This window comes from Vulpes vulpes, chromosome 1 (genome assembly GCF_048418805.1).
Source record: "Vulpes vulpes isolate BD-2025 chromosome 1, VulVul3, whole genome shotgun sequence".
In the NCBI taxonomy this organism is placed as follows: Eukaryota; Metazoa; Chordata; class Mammalia; order Carnivora; family Canidae; genus Vulpes; species Vulpes vulpes.
In genome coordinates, this window is record NC_132780.1 from 120,131,971 (window position 1) to 120,159,803 (window position 27,833).

The following is a 27,833-nucleotide window of genomic DNA, read 5'->3' on the forward strand; positions in this document are numbered from 1 at the left end:
TGGGGGAATTTATTATATAATCTAAGAAAATATTACTTTACAATGACCTCATGCTATCCGCTTTCAACTTAAAATTGTTTAGTTGTGGATGTTTATAGCCATCAACTTGAAAGGTGTTTTGAAAGGAAAAAAGTTTGATTTTTCAAACTTGTTTTGAAAACATATAAAAAGTGCACCTGGTTGGTTCAGTCAGTTAAGCATCAGACTCTTGGTTTTCGCTCAGGGTCGTGAGTTCAAGCCCCACATGGAGCTCCATGTAGGGAGTCTTCTTGAGATTATTCCCTCTACTCCCTCTCCCTCTCCCTCCCCTCTGCTCTTTCCCTGCTTGTGCTCTCTCTCTCTCTCAAATTAATAAATAAAACACACAACACACACCAAAAAAAAACTCCCATTTTTTCATAGTAATACTTTTGAACTATTAACAGGAACTGGAATAATAAGTAACAAAATAAATTTATATTTTTGAAAAAGATGCAAAGGTTCACAAAGAATTATGTATATTATAGGATTACTTAAAATGGTGGCATTTTTAAAACAACCTAGATGTCTAGCAAGAGAGAAATGATTTATCAACAAACTATTTAGAGCTATTTTTTAAAATTAAAAACACATTCTAGGGGGTGCCTGGGTGGCTCAGTCAGTTAAGGACCCGACTTTTGATTTTAGGGCTCAGGTCATGATCTCAGGGTTCTGGGATCGGGCCTCACATCCGGCTCTGCACTGTCGAGTCTCTTTCTCTCTCTGTCCCTCCCCCTGATAGTGCTCGCTCACTTGCTCTCTCTCAAATAAACAAAATCTTTAAAAAAATAAAAAGTAAAAAAACACAATTAGGGGAAAAGGGAAACGATCATGTTATAATATTAGGTGACAAAAAGCAAAATATAAAATTCCACAAAATGTACTGCATCAAATATTTACATGTAAAATGTATACCAGAAGGCTGTGTCATAATGCACATATATCTAATAAAGAAACTGTTAGTTTTTGTTGGTTGATGAATTTCTATTTTTAACAGCATTTGTTTCTCCTAGATATAAAGCATATAATTTATTTGAGGCAATTTAGGGGGAGTAAAACATAAAGACAGAAAAAGAAAATTAAAATCACCTGTAAAGTCACCACTCAGAGATGAAGACTGTTGGTGTACATTATTTCTGATCTTTTTCCCATGCATTTGTCCTATTACTCCTATTGTCACAGAGTGATGTTACAAATCTATTTTTGGCAGGGGTTATTTTCTGTGGTAAATAATACAAATTTATTTTTGAAATATTCAGTTGGGCAAAGAAAACACAGCTTCTTTCATTTCTATAGCTGATTTAATCACCCTCAGAACTCCCATTAGCAATATTTCAATCTCTTCTAGTTTAAACAAGACTTCAGCTTAAATATTTACCTATTCAGAATCTGACCTGCCAAAATTGCTAGTTTATTATATGGTCCCCTTTGGAAGACTGAGTGTCATTAGGACAGTCCCTGGGAGCCTCTGCCACCACTACCACCCCCTCCCCCTTCCCCATCCTTATCCGGGAAGAGTAAGGGAGGCAATACATGATGGGCCTCATGGGATCCTTCTGACCCAGACAACGTCCCCTGGACATCACTGCTGTTGTTGACTACAACGTGGCTCTCTCCCTGGACTGGTTCCTACTGAGACGTGGCTGGTCCTAGGCTTTGTGGGGAATGCTCACTGGCACTCATCCTGGGCCTGTAGTCCCAGAGAGTTGGCTCCGGCCAGAAAGCCCTACACACAGACCTCTGGACTCCAATATTGGGCCTCTGGAGGGACACTCCCACATCATCTTCAATTCTCAAAACTCATTGTACTGTACGCTTAAAAAAAAAGAATTGAGTTTACTACATATAATACCTAAAAAAAAAAAAAAAAAACCCAGATATCCAAAGCTATGTATTTAAAGTGGTAAAGGCAGATGATTTGCCAAAAATGTTCACTGTAGCGAAAAAAAAAAAAGTCCAAAATAATGAACTAACCACATCAAGAAGAAGTCAGAAAAAGAATAACACAATAAACTCCACAAACATACAAGAAATGGAATTTTTAAAATGGTTCTAAGGCTTCCAGCTTGAAGTACATGCGTGAGTGGCAAGATCCAGTAGTACAAGAAGGGCACAGGAGTGAATCTGACAACACAGGGTGTGCTGTTTGCATCATCAACTTAAAAATAATAATAAAGTTGACTAAAATCCAGTTTGCACATCCTTGTCACCATGAACTAGTAATTCTTTTTTATTATTTTTTTAAAGATTTTATTTATTTGAGGGGGGTGGAGCGCACAAGTAGGCAGAGTGGGAGGCAGAGGGAGAAGGAGAGGCAGACTCCCTGCTGAGCAGGGGCTCCACGCAGGGCTCGAACCCGGGACCCTGAGATCATGACCTAAGTGGAAGGCAGATGCTTAACCGACTGAGCCAACCAGGCGCCCCTGAACTAGCAATTCTAAACAACGTCACTGATAAATTATTCTCTGAAAAAACTATGTTGGTCTTAGTTCCAAACAAGGGCAACAGTGACTATAAAGTTTTAGTAACATGTATGTAAACTCTGAGTTGGCACGTTTTTATTTCTTAAGGGACTTACATTTATGTAATCTATGGGCTGGCCTCCGATTCAGGTTTGTTTGAAGAGACAAGAGCTCATGTCAGGTGCAGTTGTGTTTCCCACTACACAGTCCTGTATTTGAAGAATAGATTCTCCACAAACATGATGAGCACAGTGGTTGTAACGGAAGAAACACACCTGAATAATTTCAACTCTGTCCTTCTACCTTCAAATCACTCCCTGAACCTTATGAAGTTCACTCTTTTAGAAGCCCTGCTTCACATGTTTTCCCTCCTCAATTATTACATCCACAAAATTGCATTACTGTGAGATACAAGTTTTCCCTTTTTTGTAGTGTAATATTTATTTTGTTATTGGTTTGATTATATGTATGGATGTTTCAGTAAGAAAAATCTATTTTCTGGCCATGACTACTATTTCTTTCATCGCAGGATGACCATGGACAACAGTTTTCTCATATAGGAAAGGGGGGTGTTACTGTGGTTGTCTAGCACTCTGGGTAGGCCACTGGGTGGGCCCATTTACTAAAATAGAAGATATAGGTGGAGGAAGTGTGTAGGGAGAAATGATTTAGGCTCAATTTCAGACACTGAGTTTGAAGACTCTGAGGGACAAGCAGATAAAAATGCCCAGTAGGTAGCCGGAAATCCAGGAAAAGAACAAGCTCTAGGAGTCACAGACAAACAAGTGGGCCAGAGAAATCATGAAACTGGACAGGAGATCAATCAAGTAAAACACAAAAAGTAAAAGCTCGAACATCATGGTATAGTCTCATTTAGGAGGAGGCAGGGGAAGGAGAGTAAAAACAAATATGTGCAGGGGGAAGACAAGTACCAAGGGAAAAGGAGTGAATAAGTACAGGAAGAAAAAACTATAAAGTCAATTTGTAAGTTTAAGTCAACTTCTAGTATGAAGGCCGAAAGCCAATGACCACCCTGCATTTGGCTACTAGGAGGTGTCCAGGGATCTTTATAAAATCAGTTCCCAAAAGGTAGTAGGTCTGGTCACTTTGTTAAAACTTCAATCTACATCATTACAACGCCACATTTCCAACCACAGGTGGACCAGAGTGGGACTCCCGGGGCTCCAGAGACCTCTGCAGGGAGGTCGCTGAACCACACGCATCAGGATTATTTGAGGCACTTGTTTAAAATTGAGAATTCGAAGACCCCACTTCAGACATTCAAATCAGGATCTCAGGAGGTAAAAACAAGACAAGGTGCCTATAATAAGCTTCCCAGATCATTTTTACGCCTGCTTGCATTTGAGGACCACTGATCTATGTGCTCTTCATGGCCCGGTCTACCTCTGCCACTCTGTAGTTCAATAGCTTCTCTCTCTGAAAACAGGGTGCTAAAGCAAGGACTATTAAAATCCATCCAGAAGTCAGAAATTACCTGATACACATATAGTATCAAGTACTCAGGGCAGAAATACTTTTGCTCTCCATTTAACGTTAACCCATCTAGATTACGTGCTACCATCATTCTGATGGTGCTCACCCTCTCTGTTGGGGAAGTGCGCTAGCCACGCAGAACTACCTTTGTATGTAGCTGGGAGACCCACAGAGATGGAGGTTGTGGGCAGGGAAACTATGTAAAAACAAGAGTGAAAAAGAGAACATCATGCTCCATGGTACCGAGGTGCTAAAAAGAAGTCATCTATTACTATTATTAGATACCTTCAAAAGATATTCCGTGTTATCTTTCTTTTGGTTGGGGGAAAAAGCTACATTTCTGTTCATCTATAAAGAAGTCAACGTTTTTATTGTATACAGAGGCAGAGAATCGATGTTTTTTCCCTTGGGGAGGTTACAATTTTAATTAATATTCCCTAATTGATATTGACTTTAATTGACTGATGACAGTCGTATGATGGGCCTTCTGCCAAGCTTCCGGGGTCAGAAGCATGCTGAGCTCCATTATGCACAGAAACCTTTTGTTTTCAGGGGTCTCTGACTAGGGCAATACTTTTTTATGGCTCAGAAAGATCCTTGAGAAGCCATCTGGTTTGGACTCCCATATACTGTTCTCTAAAATCACTCCCAACACCTCCCCAGGCCCCACACCATCTAAAGGATCTACTCATTTTACTTGAGTTTTTCATTATTTGCCCTTGACTCATCTGTAGCATCCTATACCTTTGATTACCTTGGGAAAGACGGTCCTGGGGTATCATTACATTCTGGGTTAGCATGTTTGCAGATTTTTAAATAAAACAGTAAGAAAGTGGAAATTAAAAAGTTCAATGCATTGTATCTATGATTGTGCATTAACCACAGTATTCCATAAATAGTTAACACACGCACATAATGAGTGCAAATCACGGGTCTGAAGAATGTGCAGAACTAAGGAGGAAAGGAAGGGGGTCAGGGTAGAAGGTGTCCCACTAGTTAGTATGTCACAGGCTGGAAAGAGGCTTTGAAAACACTAGCTTAAGGTACATACACACACATTATGGCAAATACACCAATTACTTGCAGGAAGAAAAGCAGGGCAAGGGGAAGAGGTGCAAATGCAAAGGGAAGACATTTTATACTTTTAACTAGCTACTAGGGTTTTAGGGTTTTTTGTTTGTTTTTTTAGCCTCTGAGCATATGGGCTCTTTCAGAGGTAATCCAACCTATTTTAACTATAAACAAGATCGCTTTTAAACCACCTCACATAAATAAAATTTTAATCCACTTTATGAGGGTTTATAGAAGATTACACAAACTCATTCTTGTGTTTGAAATTCTTCATAGAAAATGTTTCCTTACAGTCTACCCAATCTGACACTAGAATATCTAGTCTGTATTTATTTGTTACTAAATCCCACAGCTCACAGCTAGCTTCAGAATATAGTAACAGTTTATGTGCTTCAGATGGGCAGAAAACCATCCCTTGACTTTTTTCAGACCAATAAATTCAATTTGTCATAAACTTATTTAATTTCTTTTTACAATTTCCATGTACACTGTGTACAGTAATTCCTCCTTTTTTCAGAGAGGTTATGTGCCTTGTTCAGAGTTGACAATAACTCATGGACTAAGCCACAACCAGATCTTAGATTCAAATCTTGAACCTTTTTTCTGGTGACAGAGTCATTTGAAAATCTGATGAAACTCATGGACCAATTCTCCTCCCAAGAAAGGCACACAGAGAAATGCATTTTGGCATACAGTTTTAGGGGATGTAGATATGCCCAGGGCAGGAGCCTCTAATTTAGATGGATCTGTGTAACTTCTAAGGAACCACACTCAAGTGCTATGTTGCATCCTACAAGGCACCCCAGAGATCTACTAGGGCTCCATTCCTTAGATAAATTCATAAGCTGAAAAGGAGTAGAAGAAAATAAAAAGAGGGAAAGGCAAGAGAAAAGAAAAAGAAAATGAACTATTTGTTGAATGTCTAACATGTCATAAAATACTAAATGAAAGAGATCATCTCTTCTGATTTCTGCTTCAATGGGGGGGGGCAAAAGTGAATCAAGGTTAGCATTCATAGTAGTATTACACAAGATGTGCTTAAAAAAAATAAAAATAAAAATAAAAAAAACAGGAGTGCCTGGGTAGCTCAGTTGGACTCTTGGTTTCAGCTCAGGTCATGATCTCAAGGGTTGTGAGATCAAGCCCCAAGATGAGCTCCACAGTCAGGGAGGCTACTTAAAGATTCTCTCTCTCTCTGCCCTTTCCCCAACATGTGTTCTCTCTCTTCCTCTTAAATAAAGAACTCAATCCCTAAAAATAATAAATAAATAAAACAGCCCAGTTTCCTATAGAAGTGATTGCAATTCTTGAAGAAAAATAACCCCATGTTATTAGAGATCACATGTAAATACGTAAGTTTCTCAATGTAGCAAGTTTATGTGAGTTGCACTGAAAATCCAAATGTTTATGAAGTAATTTCTTAAGAGACAGAAAGGACAGGCCAAAACTTAAACAGATGGTACCTCTAAGTGCTAAAGCATTGTGGGTAATTTTGATTTTCTTCTTTATACTTTCCTTTATCGACTAAAAATCCCTTGAAAAAAGTGTAGATCTTGTTTAGAATTAAGGAAGCACCCAGGAACACGTTGACTGTATAGCAAGAGAAGCGTCATTTTGGAGAGACAGAAAAAAGATGAAGAAAGGCCAACTTGCTTTATGCGCAACAGCTGGGGGAATGATCTCTGGGTGTGGAAAAGTTTCACATTTTCTGGCATTCAGAAAAGACCAGATCAGAAGATGAAGAAAGGGAAAGAAAAAGGCACAGAAAGGAGAATAAAATAGAAAAGTAAGGAGTTTTGTGGACAAAACTGCAGTAGCAGCCAAAGAAATGAGTATGATACAAATGTAATCAGAACCCATTTAAGTGCACAAAAATATTATCTCCTTTTTAATACAAAATGCACGAGTGATACAAAGGCAGTATCAGCTGAGTTCCTGCTATGTGGTTGTGCAGGCTCTCTTCCACCGTTTCTGATTTTGGGGGACTCACCCCGACATCACCAAACCGTGTAGCAGCCAAACCGGGATGAGTCTCGCACTCCCTGACCACATGTGGTCCAGCAAGGTGACCAGACAGTGAGCTTCCCGTCATGTGGTCCACCATCTGATTCAAGACCCTGCAAATGACTGGTCTGGCCACTGAATCAAAGCATAGTGCAGAAAGGGCACTGCTGGTGCTTTTTGAACAACAAATGGAGCAACTGTAAGAGAGCAGGTCTCCAAACTAGTGGACTATAACCTGCTGAAAGGCAGGAGCCAGGGATATCTTACCAGCATACCTAACCTCACGCATTTATGTACTGAACAATTATTTAATTAAATTCATTTGAAGGTTAGGGACGTGCGCCTGTACTAGGCACTTCCACATGTACTGTAACGCTCACAAAGGACCTTAATGAAGCAGGTATCACCATCCCCATTGCACAAGTGAGGAAATGGCTCAGAATATCTAAGTATTCAGTCCAAAATCACAGAGCTACTTTGTGACAAAGCAGGTTAAAAGGCCCCTATACCTCCGCTCCTTTAAACGGAGTTATTTGGTTTATCTTAATTATATTCTACACAAGTTAAAAATCAGAAATGATCTGGTAAGTCTATCAAAAGACATCTGACCTCCTGATTTCCTTCTGCTTTCTTATCAAGCATCTATCTGGCAATAGGTTTCCTAGGGAACAGAATTAAACAGGTAACTATGACCTCTGTATCATGTATCTCCCAGGACATATATAAGGATTTCCAGACTCAGGTTAGTACAAAGGCAGCAGTAAGACAGTATATCAAAGATTATATATTTGCCCAAATCAAAAGCACCCAGATTACATGAATAAGGGCCAGATTTAGACTTAAGATAGTCAAGTGAAAAACTATGTGCCACTTCCTATTCCTTATATCTAATTTATCCCTTCATAAACTAAACCTCTCACGGCTTAACCAAGCCAGCCCAGTATTCCTCTCCCTTTATCTGCTTCCATTCCCAGGACATCTCTGAATGCACAGGGCTCTGGCTGCACAGGTGGTAACACGGCACCACACGCAGGAGAGACAACTGCTCGCATCACCCCCTGTAATTCTACCTAACAGATAAGCTGAGGGAGGGAAAGGAAAAACGAAGACAGAAAGAAAGGAAGGAAGGAAGGAAGGAAGGAAGGAAGGAAGGAAGGAAGGAAGGAAGGAAGGAAAGAAAAAAGAAAGAAGAAAGAAAGAAAGAAAGAAAGAAAGAAAGAAAGAAAGAAAGAAAGAAAAAGACACACGTGCCAAAGTTAACTCAAGAGTGAAGGAGGGCTCTAATTCGGTCATACTGATATATTATTAGTGAGATGACACGAGTACTAAAAGTCACTAAACATAAGAGGAATGCCAAATAAACTGAGCTTCAAGAATTAATGCCAAAATCATTAAACTAAAAGACAACTATATATCAATATGAAATTTGTCAAGTAAATGCCTAGGTGTTCCACTCATTACTGGCAGTAAAAGAGTAAATAAAAAGTTTCTAAGAGCCACTGATCATAGTGTGATCTGTGTTACATCTCTCCTCTGATCTTCCTTCACAGTCTCTATGAAGAGTTAAACACGACTTCATAGGAATCTACTGCTGCTGCAAATCTGATTGTGCAAAAACAGACTGGTTCACTTTCCACAGCTAGCTGTCAAACATGAACCCAAAAATCATCTTTTAAAAATTAAACAGAAGCACTTCTAAGGACAGCTGTCTCCCTCTCCTGCCACTCTTGTTCTCTGCCGCTGCGCCTCACATCTAGCCCTCAGGTCCTCCGACGTGCCCAGTGGTGTCCCACTTCCTCACCTCGTCCACCCTCTAAGCCCTCCTCACTTCTCAGATCTCAACTGAGACAGCATTTCCCTAAAGACCCCTCTCAGAAAGGCCCCCTAGGCATTCTCTCTCAAGCACCAGGTGCTTTTTCTCATCAGTGTTTACTGAAACATGTGAAATAAATAAGTGAATGAGCAAGCAAGTGAACAAATATAGTTATACTGTTTTTTCTTTGTAGAAGCTTTTCTATTTATTTTCTTATTATGCGTTGGCAAGCAGAGCCACTGAATGAGGAAAGGATCCCCACCCTCCCAAAACTAATGCTTGTTCTTTCTGCTTATTCCCACAATGAGGACACACTCTCCAATAACCTTGCTGTGACACCCTATCATTAGGGTCATTATCAGTAGGAAAATGTGTGTGTATAATTTTTTGACAGTTTCTTAATAAAAAAGCACCTCTGATAAGACTGCCATCCAAGCACGGTATTACAAAGCACAAATGTCTTGTAAGGGATCTTCTCAGGATTTAAAAATATTAGATGCGCTACATATTTTTATATGCGAAAAAGGACACATGTTTTAGAGGTCATCCCCAAAGTCGGACACACAGAACCTCCTGGAAAATGGGTTCTGTGTTCTGCAGTGGGACACAGGAAAACGAATGCATTGTTGGGGGGGGGGGGGGCGGACAGGGGAACAGGATAGCATCCCTGTGTGCCTGAAGCCTCTCAGGTTTCTGCTCCTTCCTTCCCCAGGTTTTCTGCATGCCCTGGGTCTCCAGGGGATCATTACACTCAGGGAAAAGAAGTCTCTCTACAACCTAACGGAGGAGGACCTATGAAAGGCTCCTGCTATTGAATAAAAAAGAAAGTACAGAACAGAGCAGGAAAACAGCTGCATTTTTTTTCAAGCAAACAAGTGAAACACAGAACTAAGATCTGTGACAAAATTACTGAAGTTGTGTCAAAAAGAGACTAATTAATGTCGGATAAGTTTTCATAAGTAAAGAAATTAATCAAGACATCATTAGCTTTTTTTATCCCTTCGATAACTTGGAGCAAGCATCAACTAAAAATGCCTTAACCTGTGAGGCCTATATTCCAAAGGCCCTTTTACCAAAGTACACCACTGCATTGGAAATACTCAGAGTACTTATTTAGCTACTCATTTTTAAGTGACACTTGAAAAATGAGCACCATCAAGCCTTCCAAAAATAGAGCAAATCAGCTTTGTTTTACTTTTCAGAGACATGCACAGTACATCCACCCACTGCTTGTTTCTTTAACTACCAGAGTGGTAGAGATAGAGAAATACATAAAGAATAAAAGAGATAAAGATAAAATTCATCTCCTACATAATGTAAATAACAATGCTTTCTATCCTAACTACTGGATAATTTCTCATTATCTACTCTATGCCCACCATGTCCTAGCATTAAAGAGAATGCAAGAAAAATATAGGTGCATGGCCCATATTCCCAAGAAGCTTATCATCTAGTTGGATGAAAACAAAAACCCAAAAACTAATGGCTGTAGAACAAAAAATCAGGGCAGCCCGGGTGGCTCAGCAGTTTAGCACCTGCCTCCAGCCCAGGGCCTGATCCTGGAGACCTGGGATCGAGTCCTACGTCAGGCTCCCTGCGTGGAGCCTGCTTCTCCCTCTGCCTGTGTCTTCGCCTCTCTCTCTCTCTCTCTCTCTCTCTCTCTGTGTGTGTGTGTGTGTCTCTCATGAATAAATAAATAAAATCTTTAAAAAAAGAACAAAAATCAAGGAACAGATTACATAACTAAGTGCTGAGGTATTGTCTTTTTTTTTTTTTAACCAACACCATTATGAATCTGAAAAGAAAGTTTTTTTTTAAGGTAGCATAATCTGGGCTGAGCCTTGAAAAAGGGTAGTATTTAGAGCAGCAAAAAGATAAGGAGAAGGGTGGGGGGCCATCCCTGTCTGAAGGTAAGTAAGGAGGAGAAATACAAGCAAAGACAGAACAGCTACTTAGGAAGCTGAAGGCACCTGGCAGCCAGAAGGCTGATGAGGAGACTGGCCTTCCCGGGTGACAGGTTCCAGTTGGGAGACCGGGGTGGGGACACAATGGGGCAGAGCCAGACCACAAAGAATCTGGATATCCAGGTCGTGTATCCGAGAGTGCCACGGTAGATGCCTCCACCAGAAGCAGCCAGATCAGAGCAAAACACTGGGAAGGAACTAAGCCCTCGGGAACTCTGGCAAAGCCCAAACTTGGGTGTAGAAGAAGCTGCAGTTTCCTTCTGTACGACTGAATGTCATTTCCATTTTAAGGAAATGTTTCTACTTAATGGTAGAAACTAAATTACAGTCAGCAGTTCAAGGTAGCCTCAATCAAGGTCTGGTTTCCTCTTTCTCAAGGGTTACATCTAAGTTCCAGAGGATTATGAAACATTAGGTTTGGGGAGTGTGGGAACAGGACAGGTAGGGGGTCATTTATCCCTGCAAACATCTGAAGCTCTTCCACCCTTAGGCCCCCCAGATCCCTCCCCGGGCTTGCTGCTTCCTCCACAAGCCTCCTGCAAGTCTGGCTCTCTCTGGGCTACGTGCATGCCCTCTTGGCACACAGGCACCTCCTTGCTGCCCCTAAGTTACCTCTGCAGCAGAGACTGACACTTACCTACTGTTCCCTTACTAACTCCGTGCCCAGATGATAACCAGAAGAAATAGAAGTAGGAGCCCATCACAGTATTAAAGGGCAAAAAAGCCCTGGGACGACTAGAGTATACAGTAAGCTCGGGGCATGCTGTGTTGGTGGGGGAAAAAGAGCAGAGAGAGGGCTTCACCTTATAAATTAGTAGGTCAGTGTCCGCCAGATTAGCAACCTTCAGGGAGCGAAACTTCAGTAACGGGAAATAACTACCCAAAGGAAAACATTTAAGGTTTACGTGTACACATGAAAGACAGAACATCAAAAAATCCAGAATTGTGTCGGGCTGTGTTGTTTGATCTTGATTCTGAGATGTATTTCCTCACTTCAAAAACACTGATTATCCTAAAAAAGAAGTGACTGAAAGAATAAAGTAAAGTAACAGATGTGAAAGTATAGCTGGTAGATGAAGGAAGAAATCTACCCTTTCTCCACTTACCACCTTTTGAAGTCTTCCCTGGCAAGTGAACATTTCGTGTATAGATAAAAAGTGAAGAATGGCATGTTTAAAATAACATGTTCTGCAAGTAGCATTTAAATGTATTCAATAAGATTTAATCAATACCACCTAAAACTCAAATTATTATTGTTGTACACTGAAGATAAATATTACAAGATGCATTTCTATCTTTAAGGACAAAATCCCAAGTCCATGAGAACAGAAAGGGGGGAACTCAGTGTGGAGCTTCTTCTAAGTTTTGATTCACACTGGAGGTTTTTCAGTTTATTCCTATCCTCATCTCCAGCCCCAAACATCCAGAACCAAATGGCCAATTATTCCTCTAAGATTAGAAACAAGGATCCGAATGCCTGACTCCTCAGGGTTCTATAATCTAAAAAAGAAAAAAGAAAAAAAAAAAACATGAAAAGGCACAATCTCTTCAAATTATATGTGCTTAATTAAGTATGAGGCTTATATGTGGTCAAATGGAAAATATTAAACTATAGTCCCATTCACATATTTTCAAGTCACTTCCTCACCATTCTCAGGCTTTTGTTTCCCAAAGTATGTATCACCTAACATGCTATATATTATATACATTATGCTCAATGTTTATTGTCTGTCTCTCCCTGCTAAAATGGAGGCTCTATGAAGGCAAGAAATCTCACATTTTTTAGATGAAATACTTTTCAATAAATAGTTGTTGATGGGTACATGCACAGTCTGTGCAAATCCTGACACCCTGTAAACCTGACATTTTGAAGCAACAGAATCCATGTGCCTGAAACATAAAGTATGGGAAAGTTATACCCTACTCACTCTGGGCAGATGCCAGCACTGGATTTATAAAGGTTATAGCTGAATGCTTGGTGGGGGGTGGGGGCTTATAATTCAAGGACAAATGGAACAGTTTCAGTCATGTAGACCAGGGTCTCACTGTCATAAACTAAAAGCAAATTAAAGAGTTCAGTAGCCCCTGGAGAACTAAAATATAGACACCTTTAATAAAGAATCTACACCTTCTTTAAGCAGAGTTGGGATAAGGCATGTCATGCCATAAATGAATGAAAGATTGAAGTCAGTGACCTCCAGGTGATGCTAGGACCTAGATAAAGATGCACTGCACTGGGAAAGACATCACAAGACATCTCTCCGGCCATTTCCATCAAGAATGTGCATACCTATTCCCTCTATTGTCAATACCTCCTTTGCTTTCGGCTCTTACTCTCTCTCGTTCTCCGGCCCCCATTCCCAGTGTTTTGTTCTCTCTGCGGCTCTCTCATGCAGGATCTCTCACTCTGGCATATGCCCCACCCAGCAGGAGCAGAACTTGTCATATGCACAGAGGCAAGCAGGCCTCTCCTGCCCACCAGCATGTGCCAAGCTCAGCAGTGGCCTGGCACACATAAATGAGTCCTGGTCTAAATAGAGTAGAGCATGGACAGCCCCTAGAATTAACTGTTCCATGCATACCCACTGGGCACAGACCCAGAAGCTAAACACATTCAATGCATCCAGGATAAATCCCCTCAAAACTGGAGAAAATGGCTTTCTCGGTCAACTGCCTGTGCACAGAATTCAGTAATACCAGAACTCTGACTGCAGACTTAAAGAAGAAATGAAATCAAGACCCAACTCATTCCTTTACGCTGACTTGCCTAAGTCCCCCAAAACCCAGTGCTACACCTACCTGAAATCCAAAACAAGATGGGTCACCTTGAACCCTAAAGTCTCTTCCAGGTCTACATGCCAGTAATGGCATGTGCGGTGAAGCAACAGAAGAGAAGAACATGAAACATTTTTGAGGGGCACCTGGGTGGCTCAATGGTTGAGTGTCTGCCTTCGGCTCGGGTTGTGATCCCAGGGTCCTGGGATCGAGTCCTGCATTAGGCTTCCTACAGGGAGCCTGCTTCTCTCTCTGCCTCTGTGTCTCTCTCATGAGTAAATAAATAAAATCTTTTAAAAAAAAAGTTTTTTTTGATTCAGGGAAGACACTACACTAGCTGGGAACGGGGTGCAAGCAGAAGAGCTATGGGTGATAACACAGGTACAGGATAAGGAGTCTGGCATTGTGGACAATACAGAGCTTTAATAAAAGCACCTGAATAAAAAGGAGACAAAGATGAAGGGATACTCCACAAAAATGTATTTGGTGGCCAACGGATACTGAATTGGAGTGAATAATGACTTAGGAAAGATTCAGTGGGAAAACAGTGTGATAGTTGAGTTACTGTCAATATGTTATTAATAAGAATAACACTACTAATGTACTATTAATTGTTACTAATGTGTTGGCAATTGCAACGAAGATAAAGAAGGCAGGAGATCCCTGGGTGGCTCAGCGTCTGCCTTCGGCCCAGGGCCTGATCCTGGAGTCCCAGGATCGAGTCCCACATCAGGCTCCCTGCATGGGGCCTGCTTCTCTCTCTCTCTGTATAAATAAATAAAATCGTAAAAAAAAAAAAAAAAAAAAAAAGGCAGAGAAGGAGACAGAGTAGCAAGGAAAAACTGTCATCCCTTACAAGAAGCCCCTTCCAGGATGTGGAATGCACACTAATCCTAGTGGGTGTGTGGAGAGGTGCTGATTCCGAGCCGAAGGATCTCACAGTGGTTAGCACTTCTTCAGCGTTCAAACCACAATCATGGGACTGGCTTCCCAAAAGAGAGTTTTGCACATCTTTGATGATGAATGCTGTCTCTCTTCCTTCTCCTTACTCCTTTCCTCCGAGACTCCCTCCTGGAATTCCATCCAGCTCAGTGTCGTAAATCTACAGAGAGCTTTTCACCACAATCCCCACACCACACAGCCCATCTCCTCTCTTTCTTCTACAATCTTTTCTTTTCTATCATCTTTTGAGTTAATCTTATTAAAAATTTATTTGTCGAGATACCTAGTTACCATGGTGATAAGAAGGCAACATTACAGATAAAGAGAAAAAAATTGCCCTTATTCTTTTACTAGCTTAAACATTCCTCATTTTCCATCAGTTTACCTAAAAGATTAGGCCATTAATCTCCAGTCTTTCAAAATAAGCCTGCAAATAGCTCAACACTCATTCCAAGACCAATATATAGTGCAAGCTTCATCCTAATTGCTCTAATTACATGAAGAACATAATGAGATACAGCAGCAGATGGCTACAGATTAAATGTGACAGAGAAGAAAAGCTCCTCTCTCTCTCTTATTGAAGGAAGTTTGCCGGGGGAAAAAAATTATTTTGTTCACAAAGCCAAATATGTGTTTTAAAAAATGTTATCCCACTTTTCTATTTTCTCCAATAGTATCCTTCCTTGAAAACAAAATTTGTTCATTTCATATTGGTTTCTATTAGTAGAGATAACAGGGATAAATTTGTACCCCTGCTGAACAAAAGAGGTACTTATGGAAAATTTTTGTCAATGTTCATATAATAAATCATACACTTCCACAAACCTGCTCCATGATCTCAAAGATGTATTCCATCAAATAACGAATGGGGCGGGGGTGTCTTTAATTTGGGGCCTAACAACAAAAAGTCAGAGTCTTGCCCTGAAAATTAAGTTTGTTTTCCCCGACTTCTGTCTTCTGGCTAATGGTAACAGCTGGCCCAACCCTTGGGGCTGTCCTTTCAAACCCCTCAGGTGACTACTAATACCATCAGATAGGATCTTGTGCTCAGGAAATCCCTTAAGTCATGACCCTGGAAATCACCACCACCACCAAACCGCCAGGGCTCGACAAGGAGCATCCACCACTGGGGCCATGATCCGGGGGTTCCAGTAAAGCCCCTGTGCCAGGACAGAAACGGAGTGCAAGAAAAAAAGAACAAAAGTTCTGCCTCTTAGTGAGACAAGAGATAGACTCAAACTCTTCGTTCCCGCCTGAAGGTAGAGTGTATTCTGAAAACTGGATCTAGGCCACCTCCTTTCCCCGAAGTGATATGCCTCTCCCTTCAGTTCTAATATCAGCTCGATCCAGATTATTAATGTGCATCAGTGCTCCTACAGCCATGGCACTCCACAGTGGTCCAGGAGAGGCAGGAAAATCCCAAATCATAGGAGGCTCTATGCTTTCTTCCCCCCACAATGGAACACTCTAATGTCAGGATCAGAAAATACTATTCCTCTAGAAAAAAAAAGTCACTGAATTTTATCAGCTACTCCAATGCATCACTGTACCTTTTTTTTTTTTTTTTAAGTTTAGGGAACATTTGTTTGCATGTTCTTATTTTCTCAAAAGTAGACATTATGGTAACATAAAGTGAACATATGCGATATGCGAACACTGACCCAGTAATGCCACGGGTCAAATAATTTTTTCACATATCAATTTCTATTAATAAATGAAGTTGTTCTGCTTAGACCTCTAAGTAAGTCACCTTAATACCTCACTTGTATTTTTCTTACACTTTATTCGATCATTTCTTTGCCCATCTTCTCAATAACTTAATTTGAGAAATACATGAAGGAAAATGATACAGAAAGCATTTTGAGAAGCATTATTTTCTTGTGGAAAGTATTTAAAGATACTTGAAAGCTCGTTCCAAAAATCAAATCCATTTACTATTTTGTGTGGCATGCCCAGGAAGCAGAGAAACTATCAGAATACTGGCTGGCAACACTTTGTCACTCCACAGGCTTCACCTCAAGGATCACTTCTCCCTGTTTATGGATGGCCACATTTTATCCTCAGCCTCCATGTGATTCATTCACTAATAAAATTATTAATTACCATTCCAGAATACACACCTGCTTGAAGTTCAACAAGATACAAGAAGGTTTAAAACAAATAAATTTCTTTTATAAGGTATGGCGCAAGAAAAAGAAGGGTTAAGAATTGTACCACCCCAACATGAATGTACACGAAAGTCCTTTCAAAAAGAAAAATTAATGTCCCTGTCCTAACCTTGTTTGTTTCCTTAATAAAATCCCCTCTTCTATCTTCATTAAAAAGAAAAAGACCTGTGCTAGGGACATTGGGGTGGCCCAGTGGCTGAGCATCTCCCTTCGGCTCAGGGCCTGATCCCAGGGTCCTAGGATCAAGTCCCTTATCGGGATCCCTGCAGGGAGTCTGCTTCTCCCTCTGCCTACATCTCCGCCTCTCTCTGTGTGTTTCTCATGAATAAATAAAAATTTAAAAATATTTAAAAAAATAAAAGGCCTCTGCTAAAATTGACCACTCAACAGTGTCTTCCACTTGGTGTTCGTCTAAGCAATAATATTAATAGCCATACTATATTAATCCACACAGGCTACATTATGCTTCCATAGCAAATCACCACTGAAACAGCAGCTTTATACAACATCTATTTCATGCTCACATAACATCCTCGATGGCCCAGAAGCTCTCTTCCACCAGTGACTCAAGGGATCCAGTCTTGTATCATCTCATGAGTCCCTCATCTCACCAAATGCATGTCCACAACCCAGATCCTATCACCATCTCTTAAAGTCTATTGGTTAGAATACATGCATGGATGGCCCCAGCCTAACTGCAAAGAATGCAGCTCTGGTCTGGCTCTAACGAGAAAAAGAAAACAGAACTGGGTGAATAAGTAGCGCTGTCTCTGTCAATCGAGGTGCGTGCTACATACCTAATTAACTGCCATGCACGTCGAAGTCTTTATATGTACTAATATCTTTAGTATCAACCACCACCATTAAGATAGCTGTTACTATCCCATTTTACAAATGAGGAAATCAAGGTCCAAAGAAGTTAAAGAACCTACCCAAGCTACTAAGTGACCTAGTGGGGAGTCAGCAATGTGCTCCAGAACTCACTAGGAGATACCACTTCTCAAATACGCAAGACACAGTGCTAGGCACTGTTGAGGATATTGGTCTTCAAATACCTGTAGGGATAGCGCATGAAAGAAGTATTTAGATATATTCTGTAAGCCTTGAGAAAGCAAAATAAAAGGTAGTACTGAGAGAAAAAAATAAAGTGAAGGAGAGTATTTTTGAGCGCTTATGGCACTGGTCTAGATCCCGTATATACATCTCCATCTAAGCACTCCACAGGTGGGTGTTGTTAACTCCAGGTACATAAATAGGAGACACAGAGAGATTAAGTAGCCTGGCTAGGATGTTAGGCTGAGCCAGGACTGCGACCCCCATCCAACTGGCATCCAAACCCAAGCAATCTTCTACTGTATTCAATACCGTACAGAGACGATGAATAGGATCTCAGTCTACAAATCACATAAGCAAGGAATGTAACTTTGTTCTTTTTATTTTTCTGTGACTAAACTTAATTTTGTTTGTGACCCGCATTTAACTAAAAGGCAGAAACCTGCTCCTTGCATTTCTGCACTGATGTTTCAGGTAGAAGTCCACTTAGCTCTAGAACTCATCAAACCCTCCTAAAGTCTTCTTTCAAACATAATGCCAACACCTATACTTCCTCAACTGCCTATGGGACTCACCTTCCTCAACTAGTCTACAAAACCTTTTTTTCCCCTAACTTTTCCAAATTTAGCTTTATAGACACACCCAGATTTTGTGATTTCTGAAATTCGAAAACTAGACACGCTTGCCTCTTCTCTGCATTCTGCTGAGGTGTCTCCTCCTCTGATAACCAGAAAAAGTAAAACTGTCAGAGGGCAGCAAGGAAATACCAGGAACAGAAAGCACACTGGTTAATGTATCACAATATCACCTTGTTACATAAAGGAGGCCTTCTGATAATGAAATGAGCTGTATGAGACAGGAAACTTTTCCCAGTACAAAAATCTCTTATGGAAAGGGCAGTTGGTCATGTGGCTAGACCAATATACGGGTTTAACAGGTACATTTCTGAGGGGATTGTAAATGGACCGGGAATATTATCTACCTTTATGGATAGGAGGGAAGGAGGAAGGGAGGAAAATAAAAAACAAATTTACAATTTCAAGGAAGCCGGAAGAGAATCATTGATTTTCTACATATATTTAAATGGAAGAGGATAGGAAGGGACAGATTACCATAAAACTCAATATTGACATGAGAATAATTAAGGAAAATATGTATCGATCACAAAGGAACAGAATGAGAATATCCAAGAATGTGGTTTCCTAAGATCCTGTGAAATAAGATGAAGTCTGTCCTCCTTGCTGAGAAAAGGTAAAGGAATGGTAAGTGGGAAAGGTGATGGCACAGAAGATTATCTAAACAAATTCTGAGCTTCAAGAACTTTATCTGAATACTGTCACTCAGTACCAACTTGATTCTGATCTAAAACTGTGGAGCCTCCAGGGGAGAGAAGGCAGGTGTGCCAAGTGAAAAGACAAAAAAAACCACTGTGCTTGAGACATTTACATTTATCCCTCTTACAGCCCAGGGAACACATCCTGATTTTTCCAATAATTTTCTCTAAACTTTTGTCTGAGAGCTAATGATAAAATAACAATAATAATGATGATAATAATAATAAATTACTCTGAAGCACTCCCAGAGGTATCAGAAGAGATGCTGAGCTACATTAAAATGCAGCTTGGAGTTATGTAAAGTATCACATTAAAATGTAAGACCCTTCAAAATTCAACCTTATTTAATTTCAAAGCAGTATTTCAAACTAAAAGGCACTATGGGAATTGAGAGAAAAAAGGGAGATAACAACATTCTATCTCTATTTAGGAAAGAATGGAGATGGGGGGGGTAGGAGATCTACCAGACATTTTTAATAACATGTGTTATGAATTTCTGTCCCTCTGTCACAATGCATGGACAAAAGGACTACTTTACTTTTTGTTTCCTACATTATTATTATAAAGATTAATATGAAAACCTACATTTCTGGCTCTGACCTCCTTTAAACCCTAGACCCATATATTGAATGGCTTGCTGGTTTTCCTCCCCTTGGTCACATTCCTCAAGCAGAACAAATTCAATTTACCCAAAACTGGTTTTGTCATCTTTTCCCAAAACTGGATCTTCTTCCTTTATTCTCCATTCCAATGAATCCAAGACAAGAACCTAGAGATTCACCAGGACATTTTTGTCATCCTGTAAGACAGAGGAATTTTACCTCCTAAGTAGCACTCGGTTGGTGGCCTCTCTGTCTCTTCTGCCACTTGCTGTCCTTGTTCTGGCCCTTACCATCTCTCCTCTGAACACCTGCACCTGTCCCTCTCATCTCATCCCCCGCCCATACGTTCTGTGCACAGCCGACCCTCAGAGGACACTTCCAAAATGCGAATGTGCTTCTGCTCCACCCAAGAATAGACCCTTGGGGTGAATGGACCTCACTTCTCCTCTAAGGGATAAACCAGGTTTCGGAGCAGGAACACAAAGTCCTTCCACGAGCTGCCATTCACAGCCTCTCCTTCCCCCACGGGTACTGTCACACAGTTGCTTCAACTAGGCAAGCCTGCAATCCCAGGTGCACTCCCTGGGCCACTTGACACACTCTGCCTTTCTTCCTGCAGTCCACTGGGCCTGGAGCATCCTTCCCCTCTTCAGCCAGCCGCAGTTAAAAAATCCATTCCCTCTGGAACTCTGACTCCTCTGGCTTCTTCCTTCTGTATTTGCATGACAAATGGCCATCCCTCCACGGGGCCTAGCCCACCCTACAGAAGGCCTGCCTGAGCACCTGTTTACTCACTAGCTCACCAATACCTCAAGGAAGCTGCATTCGCCTCCAATACACAAGAAATGTTCACTGAACTAAATTTTTTTCAGTAAGTGACTCAATTTCTCCTACTTTGCAATACAATACAAGTGAGGGATTTACAGTAAGGAATATTTTATATGCTCAATGTAACAGGAATGGAAAGGAGCCTTTACTGAAGTCCTCCCCAGGTCAGCAGCACATCATGCCACATATAAACGTTCATGTGATATTTAATGTTTAAAACTGCCATGTAAGGTGAGCAGAGGCAGTATCCTGTTTGTACAGAGAAGACAATAAACTCTCCCAAGTTGACACAGCTCGAAAGTGGAGGGGTCAATATTGAAATACAGGTTTCATGTCAACTCAATATTGCTCCTCCCCATATGAGAAAGAACAGAGAAATTCAATGGAAAGAAAAGAAATGCAAAAAGTAAAAAAAAGAAAAAAAGAAAAAAAAAGAAATGAAAAGAAAAGAAAAAGAAAAAAAAGAGGAAATCTTCTAAATTCTCCAGTCTCACAGTTTTCTCTTTTCTGCACATTTCTCAGCAGAATAGGTGAGTCTAAGTAATGGGGTCATTCTAAGACCATGGCTGTTATTCTGAACATTGTGGTAAGGAACATTAAGGTCGGTGGTTCAATAAACTTAGGTACTAATTAGTTCATTCCACTAGATATCCATCCACTAAACTTCTAACCCTTGAGAACCATCTCACAAACACATGGACTAGGAAAACGTGTAGACGCTCAAGTTTAATCCAATGCCGCCATTACAAGGACAACTCAAAGTACTAACCTTCCTCATGGTGCCTGCACGTTGGCCTACGAGAGCTATCACTGAGGCTCGAGGCTCAGCTCCGCAAACAGAATGCACCATGGAATGCCTGACAAGAAAAGCTAAATGTGGGGGTTCATAGTTCATGGATCATTTCAGAGGGTGAGGATTTCTCTCCCTCAGCAAATGGGTGAGGAGGAGCTGCCTCTCACAGGGTTCCCACCCCACCCACACCCTAGGATGGGCCCATTCTGGCACAGGCTAAGGAACAGGGGCTCAATGTGTGTAGGTTCTGGCTCCAAGCAAAGACCAGAACGAGTCTGGTGGCCCCACTTCTCCAAGACCTGCCTGGTAGTGCAGTGTCATAAAATATGCTTGGCCTACTCAGTAGAGGTAACAGCAGCCCCTGGAAAAGACTGCAACTGCTACTAAACAACATTTGTAGCTCACCACAGGGAGAACTAAAAGAGGCTACAATCCAGGGACATGAGGCAGAGATCCCAACAACAAGAGCCTTGAAAAAGACAAGGAAGAAAAAAATATAACAGCAACTCACTAGGCATGTGACTCGAGACGCTTGGCAGGCTGCCTTGCTGGGCTGGACAGAATGTGTGCAAAGAATTCACATCTTTCTCCCACTGCCAGAGGCCAAGAAGACCCAGACAGAGGAATACCAAGTCAGATCCCTCATCAAGCTAATAATCAATGAGAACTTCCTGAGGAGAACAATGAATGAATAACCACAATTCTCATCTGTTTCACACATGCATGTGACTGATCCCCATTACTCTCATGGCTTTATGACTTTAACAACTTCAAACAGTCCTGTAACATATTAATTAGGTATCAAATATGCAACCAGTGCAAGTTCTCCCCTGGTAGGCAAACCGCTAAACAGCACTCTGAAGCAAAAACAAAGGACAGAGTTCAGCTTCATACGTCACCCAACATTAATAGGGCATGAATTGAGACTCTGGACCAAGAGCAGCTAACACAAAGATGAATAAGGTGTCTTTGAGGAGGCTACAGTATCCTGGGGGCGTGGGGGAAGCAAGGAGAATCTCAATATATTATAGTATATGAAGGTTGCCCGTCAAGAGTTAAAAGGCTAAAAGCAAACATGAATCCCCATAAGAACCAGAGAAAAGAGTTAAAAAAAAAAAAAAAAAAAACCTACCCTAGAAATAATCTAATCTGGATTTTCAAAGGAAGACTCAAATTATAAAAAGAATGTGACTTCTCCAGAGCCCTGTGGTCAGTAGCAAAGCCTGGGCTGGAACTCAAGTTTCCAGTTTTTTCCAACATGCAGAAATCTAGGGGTGGGGTGGGGGGCAGGTTCTGGACATCTAAGGCTGGATGAATACAACTTCAAAAGAGCAGATTTTTGACTCATAAACTATGAATAAGAATGAAGGGAGGGACGAGGGCTGGATCTTCTCAAGGAGGGGAGACCTGGAGGACTGAAAGGCATTCGCATGCATGTGCTATGTCAGGAAAACCAGAAAAATTACAAGCATGTCATTTGTAACTGGCAGTAAACATTCTCCTCAAAGCAACTATTGGCTAAAAGCTTGCTTCAGTGGTGTTAACTAGTTTACTCCTTCCCCCCTTCCCCGCTGCTGAGCGCTATTTTATCACTTGTGCTAAGACCTTCAGGGATGTTTTGCATGCAAGATTCCTTAAGAGATGGCTAAAATTAAGGCATATTATAATACAAATGCATCTACTTGACAGTTTGCAAGCCCTTTCTCCAGCAGTACTGCTCTGTGACATCATGAAGTTCAACGTGATACCCACATAAACTAATGGAAAGCTCTACCAAAGCTACTTTGCAAACCGAAAGGCAAGCCAGTTTGTGACTGTAAGTTAAAGACATCAGTGCTACACTTAATTCAATGAAATGTACCAATCAACTGTGTCATGCACTACACTTTAAGGCCTATTTTAGGGGTGGTGAGGAGACCACACCAAGGAAAACACAAGATGATTAAGATATATAAGACATAGCCCCTGCCTAGTGAGAAAAGTAAATATCTTACATGCAAAAATTATAAAACTGTTTGATAAATGTTATAAAGCAGTGCTACTCAAAATGTGGCCTATGGACCAACGCCAACCCATGAAATGTTTGTTGCTGGTCTACAAGAAGATATCAAGTTCAGAAACTGAGAGTAAACATTTAGAAACCTTTATAACAATTTAACAGTAATTTTAGGTCTGCTGAATCTATTAATTTAAAAAACGAGGCCTCTATTCTTTGTCGTTTTTTACATTTCATTTTTCTAGTATTTCATTTTATTACTTTTTTGTTTACAAAATACCGTCCACAAATAGTTTGAGAAGCAAAGCAATAAAGTGATGTAACACAGGTATGACATACTATACTATACCTACTAAAAGAGCCAGATGAAGAGAAATGGCCTGTGAGATTAAAGGGTGGCTCCTAAAAGGAGATAACCTTTAGATTGCAAAGGATAAGTGCGAGTTAACCAGAGGTGGTGAGAAGCGAAGGGCATCCTAGGCAAAGGAAGAGCATCTGCAAAAGCTTGGAGGTCATAAAAGTGGATGGTACGTTTGGTGCATGAACTTTGAGGCACAGTTATAAACAATAACTACAAAGCTACAAAGAGATTGCAAGAGACTTGTATGACTTTGCAGGTGAGGCTTTGGGCTTTTTACGTAAAACACAGGAGGGAACAACTGAACATTTTTATTATCCAGAGAAGGATGTGTTTATATTTCCATTCAAGTTCTTCTGGCATTAGACACAGATTTGAAGGGAGAGAGAATAGAAGGAAGGGCAGAGACCAGTTAGGAACATACTGGTATCATCCAGGTGGGAAGTGAAGAGAACCTGCATTATTTCGCAGGAAATAGGCAAGAGACAATGGCTTAGAGAAATGTTTCAAAGGTAAGAACGTATAATGTTCCTTACTTATCCTTATGGATTAGAATCTGCAATGAGACGGCTGTTCAATTAATTCAATAGGTGGCCTGATTATACAAGGGGGAGAACAGTAAGCCCAAGGATGATGAGCAGGTCACTGAGAGAAGAGAAATCAGGATGAAATGGGCAATTCGAGAATGAAAATGTTAAAGTTCAGTAAATAGAAGTATGATGAGCTTGCTGCTGAGAGACAGGGGAGGTATCTGGGGTAAAAGTGAAATTCTAGAATAATATTGGGCCTTAATAACATGTATATATGTACACACACACACACACACACATACATATTATACCTATAGAGAGAGAAGAAAAGAGTAAGAGCCAACACATTTATTTTGCACACTCTATATATAAAGCAATATTTTAGACACCATAAGAGATAAAAAGGGGAGAATAATGCTTTCACTACTGGCCCCAGAGCAACTCTAGGGTCTCCTGAACCCCCTAGTTAGAACCACAGCAGACCAGAGGTACTTACTTCAATAAGCATCAAACCAAGACTCATTTTCAATCCAGAGAATTCTATGGATTAGGGAATCTCTTAAGGGAGGGAGGGGGCTTTAAGTGATTGTGTGTGTGTGCATGGTACTGGTAGGCAGGGTAGGAGGGTTTCTTGGCTAGAAGAAATAATGCCCTGAAATATCCCCCTAGAGAAAATCTGAGTCCCTCAGATGAAAACTGTTGAGTCAACCAGCCCCTCTGGAACTCCCAAACTTCAGGGAAGGTGTAGCCTTCCCAAACCAAATGTAAACTCCACAGGGATCCATTCTCCTTCAAATGGCTTCTTCTCACAGGTTTAGTGAGTCCCTGAAACTCAGGGAGTCCTCCACAGTGGTAGAGGACGCTGGGCAAGCATATTCCATTTCTCATGGACCATTTTGGGAAAAAGTAAGCCTGTTGTTAGATGTAATCAGGAACAAATCAAATATTATTCTATCGTGTTAGCCATGTGGCCTGTTAGTCACAACTCACACACACGAAATACCACTTATCATTCATTTACTGTGGTGGTGGGACAAGCCCAGCAACCATGTTACGGTGATCTGATTGTGTTTTATCAGGCTCCCATAATAAGTGCCTGCTGTATTTCAGGGCACATGATTTTACCAAAGGATATAATGGACTTAGTTTCATAACAACTTCTACTTCATTCTGGTCATGAACTGGGACAAATAACGCCTTGTGCATCTTTACAGCTATTATCTATACAAGTGAAATTCAGCAATTAACCTGTGAATTTAATCTAAGTATACAAGATTAAATATTAAACAGCTTAATTTACTTAAAGAGTAATAAGCTTTAAATCTAAGATCACCAACTGCCACTCCATTTTATTTTATAAAACATAATGTGGCCTATGTCTTTTTAAAATGACACTGGATATAAGACAAATGTTCCCATATAAGAGAACATAAAACTATCTCCAAAGAGCATTAATTGCCATTTTGTTATCAGAAAAGAACAAATTCTCAATCAGTGCCTGCCCATCTGCAAGACACTATTGGGAATCAACAGAAAACAAAAAGATCTAATTATCCACAAGGTCTGGAAAAGATAGAGAACAGAATTGCTTAATACCAACAGTGTATGGAGGTAAGCAGAGGAGAAGCTCTCCATTCAAAGTCTCCAGGATCCTCTGCAAGCTCCGTACAATGTACCAGCATGGAAAGTGATGAATAAGCTTCATTGATAATAGTGACTACGTCACGGCTGGCTGAACATTCAGTCCACAAACAGAAGGCTTCTTGTATTTGCTCAAATCAACCATAGGAAAGTTTTAGCAAAAAGACTGTTATATTCAAATGGAAATCAGTACTTCCCAGCAAGAATGGACAATTAGCAATTCCTTAAACTGGCACTAAGAGGAAGAGCAGGGAAATGTACCAAAAACAATCACAAACAACCTATATTCCCAAATGTGAAATTAATAAGAAAGACTACCATAGCTAGCATTTTGAAAAATGCACACAGCAGACTTAAGTCTGGATGTTACAGGTCTCCCGATTATCAACCCACTGGCAAGCTTCACCCAAATACTCCCCTTTTGTAAACTGCTTACTACATGCAAGTTTAAACTCTAGCCTAAGATTCCGGGACACAGTTAATTTAAATGGTGTTCCTGAACATTACGTAAAAAAGTGCAAAGCCTGTTTAAACGTTTGAAAAGCCTTCACCCACTGGATTAACAGATTCTAGCAAATAGATTTCCAAGATTGGCAGGGCAAATAGTCACCATCGTCACCCCTATTTACAAGCACACATGCAATTTTGGCCTATTTGACCTACGGATCTGGCACCGTGTGTCTGATCTGAAGGTATAATGAGTCCAAAGGCTCCCAAATAGGCTATGATGGTTACATGGCCACCCTGGGATTGAAGAGAAAAATTCAAGGGGAAAAGACAGGTTTAAGAAATTGTACCAGAGTTAACCAATGGTTTCTTAAATATAATACCAAAAGCACAAACAACAAAAGAAAAAAACTGCTAAGTTAAACTTTGTTAAAATTGATAATTTTGTGGGGCACCTGGGTGGCTCAGCAGTTGAGCATCTGCCTTTGGCTCAGGTCATGATCCCAGGGTCCTGGAATCGAGTCCTGCATCAGGCTCCTTGCAGAAAGTCTGCTTCTTCTGCTGCCTACGTGTCTGCCTCTCTATGTTTCTCATGAATAAAGAAATAAAATCTTTTTTTTTTAATTAAAAATCTTGTGCTTCAAATGATACCATCCAGAAAAGACAACCAACAGAATGAGAAATTATCTGTATATCATGTCTGATGAGGGACACAAATCTTTAAATTTAATAATAAAAATAGGCAACAGATTTGAATAAGACATTTCTCAAAAAAAAAACACACATGAACGGCCAATAACCATATGAAAAGATGTTTATCATTATTAATTATTAAGAAAATGTAAATCCACAATGAAGTATCACTTCAAACTCGCTCAAATAGACACAATCAAATAACAACGGCAAGTGTTGGTGAGAATGCAAAGAAACCAAGACCCTCATTCACTGCTGGGGAGAATGTAAAATGGCGTGGCCACTTTGGAAAATAGTTTGGCAGTTAAACAGAGGGCTACAAGATCCAGCAAGTCCACCCTTAGGTATATATCCAAGAAAAGTGAAAACAGGTCCACAGAGAAACTTGTTCATAAATGTTCATAGCAGATTTCATGATAGCCAAAAAATGGACACAATCCAAATGTCCATCAACTGATGAATAAGTAAATAGAAATCTGTATATCCGTGCATGTAATATTATCCAATGATAAAAAAGAATGAAGTATTAATACACACTAAAAACATCAATGAACTTCAAAAACATGATGCTAGGTGAAAGAAGCCAGACACAAAAAGACCACGTTACATGATTCCACTGATAAGAGATGTCCAGAACAGGCAACTCTACAGAGATTGCTCAGCACTATGAATGGGTGGGAGTGGAAAGTGACTGCAAATGGGTACAAGTTTTTCTTGATTATAGTGAAGGATGCACAAAGCTGTGTATTGAAAACCATCAAATTACACACTTGACATGCGTGAATTTTATGATATGTAAATTATATCTCAATAAAGCTGGTATTTTTTAATTGTGCCAAACTGCAAA

At 40.4% G+C, this 27,833-nt stretch overlaps 1 protein-coding gene across 6 annotated transcripts in view; it reads right to left on the bottom strand.

Annotated features, from left to right (window-relative positions):
• Nucleotides 1–27,833, bottom strand: part of IGSF11 (immunoglobulin superfamily member 11) — a 123,738-nt gene that overhangs the window by 58,732 nt on the left and 37,173 nt on the right. For 2 of the 6 annotated variants that reach the window (XM_072724114.1, XM_025990104.2), the window contains exon 1: nt 21,833–21,942. The exons of the other annotated variants lie outside the window; for them this stretch is intronic. In XM_072724114.1, the coding sequence (XP_072580215.1) occupies nt 21,833–21,839 (7 nt within the window). In that variant the 5' untranslated portion in view covers nt 21,840–21,942. Of the gene's footprint in view, nt 1–21,832; nt 21,943–27,833 lie in introns of those variants that run through there. 6 annotated transcript variants of the gene reach the window in all.